We start from the raw sequence: 18,232 nt of genomic DNA on the forward strand, positions 1-18,232 counted from the left end.
GGTCATATAGGGTCATGGGGTTAATGGAGGTCATGGGGTTATATGGGGTCATATGGGGTCATGGGGTTATATGGGGTCATATGGGGTCATGGGGTTAATGGAGGTCATGGGGTTATATGGGGTCATGGGGGTATATGGGGTCATATGGAGTTATATGGGGTTATATGGGGTTATATGGGGTTATATGGGGTCATGGGGTTATATGGGGTCATATGGGGTTATATGGGGTTATATGGGGTTATATGGGGTCATGGGGTTATATGGGGTTGTATGGGGTTATATGGGGTTATATGGGGTTATATGGGGTCATGGGGTTATATGGGGTTGTATGGGGTTATATGGGGTTATATGGGGTTGTATGGGGTTATATGGGGTCATGGGGGTATATGGGGTTATATGGGGTTATATGGGGTCATATAGGGTCATGGGGTCATATGGGGTTATATGGGGTTATATGGGGTTATATGGGGGTATATGGGGGTATATGGGGTCATATGGGGTTATATGGGGTCATATGGGGTTATATGGGGTTATATGGGGTCATGGGGTTAATGGAGGTCATGGGGTTATATGGGGGTATATGGGGTATATGGGGTTATATGGGGTTATATGGGGTATATGGGGTTATATGGGGTCATGTGGGGTCATGGGGTTATATGGGGTTATATGGGGTTATAAGGGTTATATGGGGTTATATGGGGTTATATGGGGTTATATGGGGTATATGGGGTTATATGAGGTTGTATGGGGTTATATGGGGTTATATGGGGTTATATGGGGTTATATGGGGTCATATGGGGTCATGGGGTTAATGGAGGTCATGGGGTTATATGGGGGTATATGGGGTATATGGGGTTATATGGGGTTATATGGGGTATATGGGGTTATATGGGGTCATGGGGGTATATGGGGTAATATGGGGTTATATGGGGTCATGGGGTCATATGGGGTTATATGGGGTTATATGGGGTCATATGGGGTCATGGGGGTATATGGGGTAATATGGGGTTATATGGGGTCATGGGGTCATATGGGGTTATATGGGGTCATGGGGGTATATGGGGTTATATGGGGTTATATGGGGTTAATGGAGGTCATGGGGTCATGGGGGTATATGGGGTCATGGGGGGATACGGGGTCATGGGGTTATATGGGGTTATATGAGGTTGTATGGCATTGTATGGGGTTATATGGGGTCATATGGGGTCATATGGGGTCATGGGGTCATATGGGGTCATGGGGTTAATGGAGGTCATGGGGTTATATGGGGTCATGGGGGTATATGGGGTCATATGGAGTTATATAGGGTTATATGGGGTTATAAGGGTTATATGGGGTTATATGGGGTATATGGGGTCATGGGGGTTAATGGGGTTAGTAGGGTCATGGCAGTATATAGGGTTATATGGGGTTATATGGGGTTATATGGGGTTATATGGGGTTATATGGGGTTATATGGGGTCATGGGGTTATATGGGGTTGTATGGGGTTATATGGGGTTATATGGGGTCATGGGGTTATATGGGGTTATATGGGGTCATATGGGGTTATATGGGGTCATGGGGCTAATGGAGGTCATGGGGGTCATGGGGTTATATGGGGTCATGGGGTCATATGGGGTCATGGGGTTAATGGAGGTCATGGGGGTCATATGGGGTCATGGGGGGTATATGGGGTTAGTAGGGTCATGGGGGTATATGGGGTTATATGGGGTATATGGGGTATTTGGGGTATATGGGGTTATATGGGGTATATGGGGTAATATGGGGTTATATGGGGTTATATGAGGTTGTATGGGGTTATATGGGGTTATATGGGGTTATATGGGGTTATATGGAGTCATATGGGGTCATGGGGTCATGGGGGTATATGGGGTTAATGGAGGTCATGGGGGTCATATGGGGTCATAGGGTTATATGGGGTCATATGGGGTCATGGGGGTATATGGGGTTATATGGGGTCATATGGGGTCATGGGGTTAATGGAGGTCATGGGGTTATATGGGGTTATATGGAGTTATATGGGGTCATGGGGTCATATGGGGTCATGGGGATAATGGAGGTCATGGGGTCATGGGGGTTAATGGGGTTAGTAGGGTCATGGGGTTATATGGGGTATATGGGGTTATATGAGGTTATATGAGGTTGTATGGGGTTATATGGGGTTATATGGGGTCATAGAGGGTCATGGGGATATATGGGGTTAATGCAGGTCATGGGGTTAATGGGGTTATATGGGGTCATGGGGTTATATGGGGTCATGGGGTTATATGGGGTTATATGGGGTTATATGGGGTCATGAGGGTTAATGGGGTTAATGGAGGTCATGGGGGTATATGGGGTCATGGGGTTATATGGGGTTATATGGGGTTATATGGGGTCATGGGGTTATATGGGGGGATATGGGGTTATATGGGGTTGTATGGGGTTGTATGGGGTTATATGGGGTCATGGGGTCATGGGGTCATATGGGGTCATGGGGTTAATGGAGGTCATGGTGTTATATCGGGTTATATGGGGTCATATGGGGTTATATGGGGTTATATGGGGTCATATGGGGTTATATGGGGTTATATGGGGTCATGTGGGGTCATGGGGTTATATGGGGTTATATGGGGTTATAAGGGTTATATGGGGTTATATGGGGTTATATGAGGTTGTATGGGGTTATATGGGGTTATATGGGGTATATGGGGTATGTGGGGTTATATGGGGTTATATGGGGTCATGGGGTTATATGGGGTTATATGGGGTCATGGGGTTATATGGGGTCATATGGGGTCATGGGGGTATATGGGGTTATATGGGGTCATATGGGGTCATATAGGGTCATGGCAGTATATGGGGTCATAGGGGTTAATGGGGTTAGTAGGGTCATGGGGGTATATGGGGTTATATGGGGTATATGGGGGTATATGGGGTCATGGGGGTATATGAGGTTGTATGGTGTTATATGGGGTTATATGGGGTCATATAGGGTCATGGGGGTATATGGGGTAATATGGGATTATATTGGGTCATGTGGTTAATGGGGTATATGGGGTTATATGGGGTCATGGGGTCATGTGGGGTCATGGGGGTTAATGGGGTTAATGAAGGTCATGGGGTTATATGGGGTTATAAGGGTTATATGGGGTTATATGGGGTTATATGGGGTTATATGGGGTCATATGGGGTTAAGGGGGTATATGGGGTCATGGGGGTTAGTGGGGTTAGTAGGGTCATGGGGGTATATAGGGTTATATGGGGTTATATGGGGTCATGGGGTCATATGGGGTCATATGGGGTCATGGGGGTATATGGGGTTATATGGGGTTATAAGGGGTCATATAGGGTCATGGGGTCATATGGGGTCATATGGGGTCATGGGGTTAATGGAGGTCATGGGGTTATATGGGGTTATATGGGGTCATGGGGTCATGTGGGGTCATATGGGGTTATTGGAGGTCATGGGGTTATATGGGGTCATGGGGTCATGGGGTCATATGGGGTCATATAGGGTCATGGGGTTAATGGAGGTCATGGGGTTATATGGGGTTAGTGGGGTCATGGGGTTATATGGGGTCATATGGGGTCATGGGGTTATATGGGGTAATGGGGTCATGGGGTTATATGGGGTCATGGGGTTATATGGGGTTATATGGGGTTGTATGGGGTCATGGGGTTAATGGAGGTCATGGGGTTATATGGGGTTATATGGGGTCATGGGGTTAATGGAGGTCATGGGGTTATATGGGGTTAGTGGGGTCATGGGGTTATATGGGGTCATATGGGGTTATATGGGGTCATATGGGGTTATATGGGGTATATGGGGTTATATGGGGGATATGGGGTTATATGGGCTTATATGAGGTTGTATGGGGTTATATGGGGTCATATAGGGTCATGGGGGTATATGGGGTCATGGGGTCATGGGGTCATATGGGGTCATATGGGGTCATTGGGGTATATGGGGTAATATGGGGTTATATGGGGTCATGGGGTCATGGGGTTATATGGGGTCATGGGGGTATATGGGGTCATGGGGTTAATGGGTTTATATGGGGTTACATGGGGTTATATGGGGTTAATGGGGGTATATGGGGTCATGGGGGTTAATGGGGTTAGTAGGGTCATGGCAGTATATAGGGTTATATGGGGTTATATGGGGTTATATGGGGTTGCATGGGGTTATATGGGGTCATATGGGGTTATATGGGGTATATGGGGTTATATGGGGTTATATGGGGTATATGGGGTTATATGGGGTCATGGGGGTATATGGGGTTATATGGGGTTATATGGGGTTATATGGGGTTATATGGGGTCATGGGGTTATATGGGGTCATATAGGGTCATGGGGGTATATGGGGTCATGGGGTCATATGGGGTCATATGGGGTCATGGGGGTATATGGGGTTATATGGGGTCATGTGGTTAATGGGGTATATGGGGTTATATGGGGTCATATGGGGTCATGGGGTCATGTGGGGTCATGGGGGTTAATGGGGTTAATGAAGGTCATGGGGTTATATGGGGTTATATGGGGTTATATGGGGTCATGGGGTCATATGGGGTTATATGGGGTCATATAGGGTCATATGGGGTCATGGGGGTATATGGGGTTAATGGAGGTCATGGGGTCATGAGGGTTAATGGGGTTAATGGAGGTCATGGGGGTATATGGGGTTATATGGGGTATATGGGGTTATATGAGGTTGTATGGGGTTATATGGGGTTATATGGGGTCATATAGGGTCATATGGGGTCATGGGGGTATATGGGATTAATGGAGGTCATGGGGTTAATGGAGGTCATGGGGTCATGAGGGTTAATGGGGTTAATGGAGGTCATGGGGGTCATGGCGTTATATGGGGTCATGGGGTCATATGGGGTCATGGGGTTAATGGAGGTCATGGGGGTCATATGGGGTCATGGGGGGTATATGGGGTTAGTTGGGTCATGGGGGTATATGGGGTTATATGGGGTATATGGGGTTATATGGGGTCATGGGGTTATATGGGGTTATATGAGGTTATATGGGGTCATATAGGGTCATGGGGGTATATGGGGTAATATGGGGTTATATGGGGTCATATGGGGTCATATGGGGTCATGGGGGGATATGGGGTTAATGGAGGTCATGGGGTTAATGGAGGTCATGGAAGTCATGGGATCAAGGGGTTCATGGCAGTTATGGGATCATAGGGATATATGGGGACAGAGGGTTAATTTAGGTTATGGGGTCATTGGGTCAAGGGGTCATGGGAGTTATAGGGTCATGGGGTCATGGGGGTATATGGGGTTATATGGGGTTATATGGGGTAACATGGGGTTACATGGGGTTACATGGGGTATATGGGGGTATATGAGGTTAATGGAGGTCATTGGGGGTTATGGGGCTGTGTGGTTATGGGGTTATGGGGTGGTTATGGGGCTGTATGGTTATAGGATTATGGGGCTATGTGGTTATGGGGCTATGGGGTTATGGGGTTATGTGGTTATGGGGATATGGGGATATGGGGCTGTATGGTTATGGGGCTGTGTGGTTATGGGGCTATGGGGTTATGGGGCTGTATGGTTATGGGGCTATGTGGTTATGGGGCTATGGGGTTATGGGGTTATGGGGCCGTATGGTTATGGGGTTATGGGGTTGTGGGGTTGTGGGGTTGTGGGGTTATGGGGTCATGGGGTTATGGGGTCTTGGGATTATGGGGTCATGGGGCTATGGGGTTGTGGGGTTATGGGGCAGTAGAGTTATGGGGTTGTGGGGTTGTGGGGCTGTGTGGTTATGGGGTGATTATGGGGTTATGGGGTTTTGGGGTTTTGGGGTGGTTATGGGGTTATGGGGCTGTATGGTTATGGGGTGATTATGGGGTTATGGGGTTGTGGGGTTATAGGGTTATGGGGTTATGGGGAGGTTATGTTCTTGTGGAGTTATGGGGTTATAGGGTGGTTATGGGGATATGGGGCTGTATGGTTCTGGGGCTGTATGGTTATGGGGTTATGGGGTTATGGGGCTGTGTGGTTATGGGGCTGTATGGTTATAGGATTATGGGGCTTTGTAGTTATGGGGTTATGGGCCTGTGTGGTTATGGGGTTGTTATGGGGCTGTGTGGTTATGGGGTTATGGGGCCGTATGGTTATGTGGTTATGGGGTTATGGGGCTGTGGGGTTATGGGGTGTGGGATTATGGAGTGTGGGGTTATGGGGTTATGGGGCTGTATGGTTATGGGGCTGTGGGGTTATGGGGTGGTTATGGGGCTGTGTGGTTATGGGGCTATGGGGCTATGGGGTTATGGGGTGGTTATGGGGCTGTGTGGTTATGGGGTTATGGGGTTATGGGGTTGCGGGGTTGTATGGTTATGGGGTTATGGGGTTGTGGGTTTATGGAGTTTTGGGGTTATGGGGTTGTGGGGTTATGGGGTTATGGTGTTATGGGGCTGTGGGGTTATGGGGTTGTTATGGGGTTGTGGGGTTGTGGGGTTGTTATGGGGTTGTGGGGTTGTGGGGTTATGGGGTTATAGGGTGGTTATGGGGTTATGGGTTCTGGGGTCCCATGATGTCGCTGTTGCTGTCACCAGGATTCGGTGCAGGGTAACTCGGTGTCGCAGCTGTCCATGATCCGACACATCAAACAGCGACACCCCAACGTGCAGGTGGTGGCCGGCAGCGGTGAGTGGGGGGTGGGGGGCAGCGCTATGGGGCAGCGCTATGGGGCAGTGCTATGGGGCAGCGCTATGGGGCTGTGCTATGGGGCAGCGCTATGGGGCAGTGCTATGGGGCAGTGCTATGGGGCAGGCAGTGCTATGGGGCAGCGCTATGGGGCAGTGCTATGGGGCAGGCAGTACTATGGGGCAGTGCTATGGGGCAGGCAGTGCTATGGGGCAGCGCTATGGGGCAGTGCTATGAGGCAGTGCTATGGGGCAGTGCTATGGGGCAGGCAGTGCTATGGGGCAGTGCTATGGGGCAGGCAGTGCTATGGGGCAGCGCTATGGGGCTGTGCTATGGGGCAGCGCTATGGGGCTGTGCTATGGGGCAGTGCTATGGGGCAGCACTATGGGGCTGTGCTATGGGGCTGTGCTATGGGGCAGGCAGTGCTATGGGGCTGTGCTATGGGGCAGCGCTATGGGGCAGCGCTATGGGGCAGGCAGTGCTATGGGGCAGCGCTATGGGGCTGTGCTATGGGGCAGTGCTATGGGGCAGCGCTATGGGGCAGCACTATGGGGCTGTGCTATGGGGCAGCGCTATGGGGCAGCACTATGGGGCAGCGCTATGGGGCAGCGCTATGGGGCAGCGCTATGGGGCAGGCAGTGCTATGGGGCAGCGCTATGGGGCAGCGCTATGGGGCAGTGCTATGGGGCAGGCAGTGCTATGGGGCAGCGCTATGGGGCTGTGCTATGGGGCAGCGCTATGGGGCAGTGCTATGGGGCAGTGCTATGGGGCAGGCAGTGCTATGGGGCAGCGCTATGGGGCAGTGCTATGGGGCAGGCAGTACTATGGGGCAGTGCTATGGAGCAGGCAGTGCTATGGGGCAGCGCTATGGGGCAGTGCTATGAGGCAGTGCTATGGGGCAGTGCTATGGGGCAGTGCTATGGGGCAGGCAGTGCTATGGGGCAGTGCTATGGGGCAGGCAGTGCTATGGGGCAGCGCTATGGGGCTGTGCTATGGGGCAGCGCTATGGGGCTGTGCTATGGGGCAGTGCTATGGGGCAGCACTATGGGGCTGTGCTATGGGGCTGTGCTATGGGGCAGGCAGTGCTATGGGGCAGTGCTATGGGGCAGCGCTATGGGGCAGCGCTATGGGGCAGGCAGTGCTATGGGGCAGCGCTATGGGGCTGTGCTATGGGGCAGTGCTATGGGGCAGCGCTATGGGGCAGCACTATGGGGCTGTGCTATGGGGCAGCGCTATGGGGCAGCACTATGGGGCAGCGCTATGGGGCAGCGCTATGGGGCAGCGCTATGGGGCAGGCAGCGCTATGGGGCTGTGCTATGGGGCAGCGCTATGGGGCAGTGCTATGGGACTGTGCTATGGGGCAGTGCTATGGGGCAGGCAGTGCTATGGGGCAGTGCTATGGGGCAGGCAGTGCTATGGGGCAGCGCTATGGGGCAGTGCTATGGGGCAGCGCTATGGGGCAGCGCTATGGGGCAGGCAGCGCTATGGGGCTGTGCTATGGGGCAGCGCTATGGGGCAGTGCTATGGGACTGTGCTATGGGGCAGTGCTATGGGGCAGGCAGTGCTATGGGGCAGCGCTATGGGGCAGTGCTATGGGGCAGTGCTATGGGGCAGTGCTATGGGGCAGGCAGTGCTATGGGGCAGCGCTATGGGGCTGTGCTATGGGGCAGCGCTATGGGGCTGTGCTATGGGGCAGTGCTATGGGGCAGCACTATGGGGCTGTGCTATGGGGCTGTGCTATGGGGCAGGCAGTGCTATGGGGCAGTGCTATGGGGCAGCGCTATGGGGCAGCGCTATGGGGCAGTGCTATAGGGCAGCGCTATGGGGCAGTGCTATGGGACTGTGCTATGGGGCAGTGCTATGGGGCTGTGCTATGGGGCAGCGCTATGGGGCAGTGCTATGGGGCAGCGCTATGGGGCAGTGCTATGGGGCTGTGCTATGGGGCAGCGCTATGGGGCAGCACTATGGGGCAGGGCGGGATGGGGGGCGGGGGGTGTGCCATGGGGCTGTGCTATGGGGCAGTGCTATGGGGCAGCGCTATGGGGCAGTGCTATGGGGCAGTGCTATGGGGCAGTGCTATGGGGCAGGCAGTGCTATGGGGCAGCGCTATGGGGCAGTGCTATGGGGCAGTGCTATGGGGCAGTGCTATGGGGCAGGCAGTGCTATGGGGCAGTGCTATGGGGCAGTGCTATGGGGCAGCGCTATGGGGCAGTGCTATGGGGCAGTGCTATGGGGCTGTGCTATGGGGCAGCGCTATGGGGCAGGCAGTGCTATGGGGCAGCGCTATGGAGCAGCACTATGGGGCAGGGCGGGATGGGGGGCGGGGGGTGTGCCATGGGGCTGTGCTATGGGGCAGTGCTATGGGGCAGCGCTATGGGGCAGTGCTATGGGGCAGTGCTATGGGGCAGTGCTATGGGGCAGGCAGTGCTATGGGGCAGTGCTATGGGGCAGTGCTATGGGGCAGCGCTATGGGGCAGTGCTATGGGGCAGCGCTATGGGGCAGCGCTATGGGGCAGGCAGTGCTATGGGGCAGCGCTATGGGGCAGTGCTATGGGGCTGGCTGTAGGTGCTGCTGTCTATACACAGTGGTGACGGCGGCGCAGGCCAGGAATCTGATCGAGGCGGGCGCCGACGCTCTGAGAGTCGGGATGGGGGGCGGCGACGGTGAGACCCCAAAGGGACCCAAAGACCCCATAGAGATCCCTGTCCCTATCCCTGTCCCTATCCCTGTCCCTATCCCTGTCCCTATACCTGTCCCTATATCTGTCCCCATATCTGTCCCTATACCTGTCCCTATACCTGTCCCTATATCTGTCCCTATACCTGTCCCTATACCTGTCCCTATACCTGTCCCCATATCTGTCCCCATATCTGTCCCTATACCTGTCCCTATATCTGTCCCTATCCCTGTCCCTATATCTGTCCCTATACTGTCCCTATACCTGTCCCTATACCTGTCCCTATATCTGTCCCTATATCTGTCCCTATACCTGTCCCTATACCAGTCCCTATATCTGTCCCTATATCTGTCCCTATACCTGTCCCTATACCTGTCCCTATACTGTCCCTATATCTGTCCCTATAAGTGTCCCTATATCTGTCCCTATAAGTGTCCCTATTCCTGTCCCTATATCTGTCCCTATCCCTGTCCCTATACCTGTCCCTATACCTGTCCCTATAAGTGTCCCTATATCTGTCCCTATACCTGTCCCTATATCTTTCCCTATATCTGTCCCTATATCTCCCCCATCCCTGTCCCTATACCTGTCCCTATATCTGTCTCCATCCCATCCCCATCCCATCCCTGTCCCTATATGTGTCCCCATCCCTATCGCTGTCCCTATACCTGTCCCTATATGTGTCCCTATATGTGTCCCCATCGCTAACCATGTCCCTATCAGTGTCCCTATATGTGTCCTCATCTCTATCCTTGTCCCCATCCCTGTCCCTTTATCTGTCCCCATCCCATCCCATACCTGTCCCTATCCCTGTCCCTATATGTGTCCCCATTTCATGCCCATCCCTCTCCGTATATGTATCCCCATCCCCATCCCTGTACGTGTCCCTATAAGTGTCCATATCCCTGTGCCTATAAGTGTCGCTATACCTGTCCCTATAAGTGTCCCTATAAGTGTCCCTATCTGTGTCCCTATAAGTGTCCCTATAAGTGTCCTTATAAGTGTCCCTATATCTGTCCCTATAAGTGTCCCTATACCTGTCCCTATATCTGTCCCTATACCTGTCCCTATATCTGTCCCTATACCTGTCCCTATACCTGTCCCTATATCTGTCCCTATACCTGTCCCTATACCTGTCCCTATATCTGTCCCTATATCTGTCCCTATACCTGTCCCTATATCTGTCCCTATACCTGTCCCTATAAGTGTCCCTATCTGTGTCCCAATAAGTGTCCCTATATCTGTCCCTATCCATGTCCCTATACCTGTCCCTATCCCTGTCCCTATACCTGTCCCTATATCTGTCCCTATATCTGTCCCTATACCTGTCCCTATACCTGTCCCTATCCATGTCCCTATACCTGTCCCTATCCCTGTCCCTATACCTGTCCCTATATCTGTCCCTATATCTGTCCCTATACCTGTCCCTATACCTGTCCCTATACTGTCCCTATACCTGTCCCTATACCTGTCCCTATACCTGTCCCTATAACTGTCCCTATCCCAGTCCCTATATCTGTCCCTATACTGTCCCTATACCTGTCCCTATACCTGTCCCTATACCTGTCCCTATACCTGTCCCAATATCTGTCCCTATATCTGTCCCTATACCTGTCCCTATATCTGTCCCTATATCTGTCCCTATACCTGTCCCTATATCTGTCCCTATATCTGTCCCTATACCTGTCCCTATACTGTCCCTATATCTGTCCCTATACCTGTCCCTATACCTGTCCCTATATCTGTCCCTATATCTGTCCCTATATCTGTCCCTATACCTGTCCCTATACCTGTCCCTATATCTGTCCCTATACCTGTCCCTATACCGTCCCTATATCTGTCCCTATACCGTCCCTATATCTGTCCCTATCCCGTCCCTATACCGTCCCTATACCTGTCCCTATACCTGTCCCTATACCTGTCCCTATATCTGTCCCTATATCTGTCCCTATATCTGTCCCTATACTGTCCCTATACCTGTCCCTATATCTGTCCCTATATCTGTCCCTATATCTGTCCCTATACTGTCCCTATACCTGTCCCTATCCCTGTCCCCATATCTGTCCCTATCCCTGTCCCCATATCTGTCCCTATCCCTGTCCCCATATCTGTCCCTATATCTGTCCCTATACCTGTCCCTATATCTGTCCCTATATCTGTCCCTATACCTGTCCCTATATCTGTCCCTATATCTGTCCCTATATCTGTCCCTATACCTGTCCCTATATCTGTCCCTATACCTGTCCCTATACCTGTCCCTATATCCGTCCCTATATCTGTCCCTATATCTGTCCCTATATCTGTCCCTATATCTGTCCCTATACCTGTCCCTATATCTGTCCCTATACCTGTCCCTATACTGTCCCTATATCTGTCCCTATACCTGTCCCTATACCTGTCCCTATACCTGTCCCTATATCTGTCCCTATATCTGTCCCTATATCTGTCCCTATACCTGTCCCTATATCTGTCCCTATATCTGTCCCTATACCTGTCCCTATCCCTGTCCCTATATCTGTCCCTATACCTGTCCCTATATCTGTCCCTATCCCTGTCCCTATACCTGTCCCTATACCTGTCCCTATATCTGTCCCTATCCCTGTCCCTATACCTGTCCCTATCCCTGTCCCTATATCTGTCCCTATACCTGTCCCTATACCTGTCCCTATACCTGTCCCTATATCTGTCCCTAAATCTGTCCCTATATCTGTCCCTATCCCTGTCCCTATATCTGTCCCTATATCTGTCCCTATACCTGTCCCTATACCTGTCCCTATACCTGTCCCTATCCCTGTCCCTATCCCTGTCCCTATATCTGTCCCTATACCTGTCCCTATACCTGTCCCTATCCCTGTCCCTATATCTGTCCCTATACCTGTCCCTATACCTGTCCCTATACCTGTCCCTATCCCGTCCCTATCCCTGTCCCTATACCTGTCCCTATATCTGTCCCTATCCCTGTCCCTATACCGTCCCTATCCTGTCCCTATATCTGACCCTATACCATCCCTATACCGTCCCTATCCTGCCCTATATTGTCCCCGTGCCGTCCCGCAGTGCCGTGTTCCCGCCCCCCCGGTACCGCCGTTTATACTGTGGCCAATTACGCGCGGCGCTTTGGGGTCCCGGTTATCGCCGACGGAGGGATCCGAGGGGCGGGAACGGCGGTCAAAGCCATGGCCGTGGGAGCCGACACCGGTGGGTGTGGGGTGTGGGTATGGGGTATAGGGTGTGGGTATAGGGTGTGGGGTATAGGGTATGGGATATAGGGTATGGGGTAAAGGGTGTGGGGTATAGGGTGTGGGGTATGGGGTATGGGGTATGGGGTGTGGGTATGGGGTATGGGGTGTGGGGTATGGGGTATGGGGTGTGGGGTATGGGGTATGGGTATGGGGTGTGGGGTGTGGGTATGGGGTATGGGGTATGGGGTATGGGGTGTGGGGTATGGGTATGGGGTGTGGGGTGTGGGTATGGGGTATGGGGTATGGGGTATGGGGTGTGGGGTATAGGGTGTGGGTATGGGGTATGGGGTGTGGGTATGGGGTATGGGGTATGGGGTGTGGGGTATGTGTATGGGGTGTGGGGTATGGGATATGGGGTGTGGGGTATAGGGTGTGGGTATGGGGTATGGGGTGTGGGTATGGGATATGGGGTGTGGGTATGGGGTATGGGGTATAGGGTATGGGGTGTGGGGTATATGGTGTGGGTTATGGGGTATAGGGTATATGGTGTAGGGTATAGGGTATGGGGTATTGGGTATGGGTATAGGGTATGGGGTATGGGGCGTGGGGTATGGGGTATGGGGTATGGGGTATAGGTATGGGGTGTGGGGTATGGGGTATAGGGTGTGGGATATGAGGTATGGGGTGTGGGTATGGGGTATAGGGTATAGGTATGGGTATGGGTATGGGGTATAGGGTGTGGGGTATGGGGTATGGGGTATGGGATATGGGGTGTGGGTATGGGGTATGGGGTGTGGGGTATGGGGTGTGGGGTATAGGGTATGGGGTGTGGGGTGTGGGATATGGGTTGTGGGTATGGGATATGGGGTATGGGGTATAGGGTGTGGGTATGGGATATGGGGTGTGGGTATGGGGTATATGGGGTGTGGGTATGGGGTATATGGGGTGTGGGTGTGGGGTATATGGGTGTGGGTATGGGGTATATGGGTGTGGGTATGGGGTATATGGGGTGTGGGTATGGGGTATATGGGGTGTGGGTATGGGGTATATGGGGTGTGGGTGTGGGGTATATGGGTGTGGGTATGGGGTATATGGGTGTGGGTATGGGGTATATGGGGTGTGGGTATGGGGTATATGGGGTGTGGGTATGGGGTATATGGGGTGTGGGTGTGGGGTATATGGGTGTGGGTATGGGGTATATGGGGTGTGGGTATGGGGTATATGGGGTGTGGGTATGGGGTATATGGGGTGTGGGTATGGGGTATATGGGGTGTGGGTATGGGGTATATGGGGTGTGGGTATAGGGTATATGGGGTGTGGGTATGGGATATATGGGGTGTGGGTATGGGGTATATGGGGTGTGGGTATGGGATATGGGGTGTGGGTATGGGGTATATGGGGTGTGGGTATGGGGTATATGGGGTGTGGGTATGGGGTATATGGGGTGTGGGTATGGGGTATATGGGGTGTGGGTATGGGGTATAGGGTGTGGGTATAGGGTATATGGGGTGTGGGTATAGGGTATATGGGGTGTGGGTGTGGGGTATAGGGTGTGGGTATAGGGTATATGGGGTGTGGGTATGGGGTATATGGGTGTGGGTATGGGGTATATGGGGTGTGGGTATGGGGTATATGGGGTGTGGGTATAGGGTATATGGGGTGTGGGTATAGGGTATATGGGGTGTGGGTATGGGGTATATGGGTGTGGGTATGGGGTATAGGGTGTGGGTATGGGGTATATGGGGTGTGGGTATGGGGTATATGGGGTGTGGGTATGGGGTATATGGGGTGTGGGTATGGGGTATATGGGTGTGGGGTATAGGGTGTGGGGTGTGGGTTTGGGATATGGGGTGTGGGTATGGGGTGTGGGTGTGGGGTATATGGGTGTGGGGGTGTGGGGTATAGGGTGTGGGATATAGGGTATGGGGTATGGGGTATGGGGTATAGGGTATGGGGTATAGGGTATGGGATATAGGATATAGGGTATGGGGTGTGGGTATGGGGTATGGGTGTGGGTGTGGGGTGTGGGGTATGGGGTATGGGGTATAGGGTATAGGTATGGGTATGGGTATGGGGTATAGGGTGTGGGGTATGGGGTATGGGGTATGGGATATGGGGTGTGGGTATGGGGTATGGGGTGTGGGGTATGGGGTGTGGGGTATAGGGTATGGGGTGTGGGTATGGGGTGTGGGTATGGGGTATAGGGTGTGGGATATGGGGTATGGGGTGTGGGTATGGGGTATGGGATATAGGATATGGGGTGTGGGGTGTGGGTGTGAGTATGGGATACAGGGTGTGGGATATGGGGTATGGGATATAGGGTGTGGGTATGGGGTATGGGATATGGGGTATAGGGTATGGGGTGTAGGGTATGGGATATGGGGTGTGGGGTATAGGGTATGGGGTGTGGGGTGTGGGATATGGATTGTGGGTATGGGGTATAGGGTGTGGGTATGGGATATGGGGTGTGGGTATGGGATATGGGGTGTGGGTATGGGGTATAGGGTGTGGGTATGGGCTGTGGGGTATAGGGTGTGGGGTGTGGGGGTTATGGGGTATGGGGTATAGGGTGTGGGTATGGGGTATGGGGTGTGGGTATGGGGTATGGGGTGTGGGTATGGGGTATGGGGTGTGGGTATGGGGTATAGGGTGTGGGTATGGGGTATAGGGTGTGGGTATGGGGTATGGGGTGTGGGTATGGGGGTGTGGGGTGTGGGGTATAGGGGTGTGGGGCATTATGGGGTATGGGGTGTGGGTATGGGGTATAGGGTGTGGGGTGTGGGTATGGGTATGGGTATGGGTATGGGTATGGGTATGGGGTATGGGGTGTGGGGGTATGGGGTATGGGGTGTGGGGTATGGGGTATGGGGTATGGGTATGGGTATGGGGTAATGGGGGTATAGGGTGTGGGGTATGGGATATGGGGTGTGGGGTATGGGATATGGGGTATGGGTATGGGTATGGGGTATGGAGGGTATAGGGTGTGGGGTATGGGATATGGGGTATGGGGTATGGGATATGGGGTATGGGGTGTGGGGTGTGGGGTGTGGGGTGTGGGATATGGGGTGTGGGATATGGGGTGTGGGGTGTGGGATATATGGGGTGTGGGGTGTGGGGTATGGGGTGTGGGTGTGGGGTATATGGGGTGTGGGGTGTGGGGTGTGGGGTGTGGGGTATGGGATATGGCGTGTGGGGTATAGGGTATGGTTATGGGATATGGGGTATGGGTATGGGGTGTGGGGTATGGGGTGTGGGGTATGTGTATGGGGTATAGGGTATGGATATGGGGTGTGGGGTATAGAGTATGGGGTGTGGGTTTGGGATATGGGGTATGGGGTGTGGGATATGGGGTGTGGGTGTGGGGTATATGGGGTGTGGGGGTATGGGGTATGGGGTGTGGGGCATGGGGTGTGGGGTATGGGATATGGGGTTTGGGATATGGGGTATAGGGTATGGGTATGGGTATGGGTATGGGGTATAGGGTGTGGGGTATGGGATATGGGGTGTGGGTATGGGGTATAGGGTATGGGTATGGGTATGGTATGGGTATGGTGTGTGGGTATGGGGTATAGGGTGTGGGATATAGGGTATGGGTATGGGATATGGGTATGGGTGGGTACGGGGTATGGGGTATAGGGTATGGGATATGGGGTGTGGGGTATGGGGTGTGGGTATGGGGTATAGGGTGTGGGTATTGGTATGGGTATGGGATATAGGATATGGGTATGGGTATGAGTATGGGTATGGGTATGGGATATAGGGTGTGGGTATAGGATATAGGATATGGGGTATAGGGTGTGGGGTATGGGTTGTGGGTATGGGATATGGGGTATGGGTATGGGGTGTGGGTATGGGGTATGGGCTATAGGGTATGGGGTATGGGATATGGGGTATAGAGTGTGGGGTATGGGTATAGGGTGTGGGGTGTGGGGTATGGGATATAGGGTATGGGGTATAGGGTGTGGGGTATGGGGTGTGGGATATAGGGTATGGGGTATAGGGTGTGGGATATGGGGTATGGGGTATGGGATATAGGGTGTGGGGTGTGGGGTATAGGGTATGGGTATGGGTATGGGATATGGGTATGGGTATGGGTATGGGTATGGGATATAGGGTATGGGATATAGGGTATGGGGTATAGGGTGTGGGGTATGGGCTGTGGGTATGGGATATAGGGTGTGGGGTATGGGGTGTGGGGTATAGGGTATGGGGTATAGGGTATTGGTATGGGTATGGGGTATAGGGTGTGGGGTATAGGGTATGGGATATGGGGTATGGGGTATGGGGTATGGGTATAGGGTGTGGGGTATAGGGTATGGGATATGGGGTATGGGGTATGGGGTATGGGATATGGGGTGTGGGGTATGGAGTGTGGGGTATGGGGTATGGGGTGTGGGTGTGGGTATGGGATATAGGGTGTGGGATATAGGGTATGGGATATGGGGTGTGGGGTATGGGGTGTGGGGTATGGGGTATAGGGTATAGGGTGTGGGGTGTGGGGTATGGGGTATAGGGTGTGGGGTATGGGGTGTGGGGTATGGGGTGTGGGGTATGGGGTGTGGGTATGGGGTGTAGGGTGTGGGATATGGGGTATGGGGTGTGGGTATGGGGGGTGGGGTGTGGGGTGTGGGGTATGGGGTATGGGGTGTGGGTATGGGTATGGGTATGGGGTATAGGGTATGGGATATAGGGTATGGGGTATGGGGTGTGGGGTGTGGGTATGGGGTATGGGGTGTGGGGTATGGGGTATGGGTGTGGGTATGGGATATAGGGTGTGGGATATGGGGTGTGGGTATGGGGTGTGGGGTGTGGGGTATGGGGTGTGGGTATGGGATATGGGTATGGGGTATGGGTATGGGTATGGGTATGGGTATGGGGTATAGGGTGTGGGGTATGGGATATGGGGTGTGGGTATGGGGTATAGGGTATGGGTATGGGTATGGGTATGGGTATGGGTATGGGTATGGGATATGGGGTGTGGGTATGGGGTGTGGGTATGGGGTATAGGGTATGGGATATAGGGTATGGGGTATGGGGTGTGGGGTGTGGGGTATAGGGTATGGGGTATAGGGTGTGGGTGTGGGGTATAGGGTGTGGGTATGGGTATAGGGTGTGGGTATGGGGTATAGGGTATAGGGTATGGGTATGGGGTGTGGGGTATAGGGTATGGGTATGGGGTGTGGGTATGGGGTATAGGGTGTGGGGTATAGCGTATGGGGTATGGGGTATACGGTGTGGGGTATGGGGTATGGGTATGGGTATGGGTATGGGTATGGGTATATTTAGGGCCATATATAATAGGGTTCCCTATTTTGGGCCATATCCTAATAGGGTCCCATATATAATAGTATCCCCTATTTAGGGCCATATCTAATAGGGTCCTATATCTGATAGGGTCCCCTATTTAGGGCCATATCTAATAGGGTCCCATATCTAATAAGGTCCCCTATTTAGGGCCATATCTAATAGGGTCCCATATATAATAGTGTCCCCTATTTAGGGCCATATCCTAATAGGGTGCCATATCTAATAGTGTCCCCTATTTAGGGCCATATAATAGGATCCCCTATTTAGGGCCATACTTAATAGATCTTAAGAGGGTCCCGTATATAATAGGGTTCCCTATTTAGGGCAATATCTAATAGGGTCCCATATCTAATAGCATCCCCTATTTAGGGCCATATCTAATAGGATACCATATTTAGGGCCATATTGCTAA

The 18,232-nt window shown here is 52.7% G+C and overlaps 1 protein-coding gene across 1 annotated transcript in view; it reads left to right on the plus strand.

Annotated features, from left to right (window-relative positions):
• LOC140264888 (inosine-5'-monophosphate dehydrogenase 1-like) overlaps positions 1-18,232 on the plus strand; it is a gene marked incomplete at its 5' end in the record, with an annotated part of 61,731 nt that overhangs the window by 29,835 nt on the left and 13,664 nt on the right. The window contains 3 exons of the mRNA XM_072360785.1: positions 6,563-6,653; positions 9,240-9,317; positions 12,389-12,529. Coding sequence (XP_072216886.1) covers positions 6,563-6,653; positions 9,240-9,317; positions 12,389-12,529 — 310 coding nt within the window. The remainder of the gene's footprint in view (positions 1-6,562; positions 6,654-9,239; positions 9,318-12,388; positions 12,530-18,232) is intronic.

The sequence above is a fragment of the Excalfactoria chinensis genome, unplaced genomic scaffold (assembly GCF_039878825.1).
Source record: "Excalfactoria chinensis isolate bCotChi1 unplaced genomic scaffold, bCotChi1.hap2 Scaffold_332, whole genome shotgun sequence".
NCBI lineage: Eukaryota > Metazoa > Chordata > Aves > Galliformes > Phasianidae > Excalfactoria > Excalfactoria chinensis.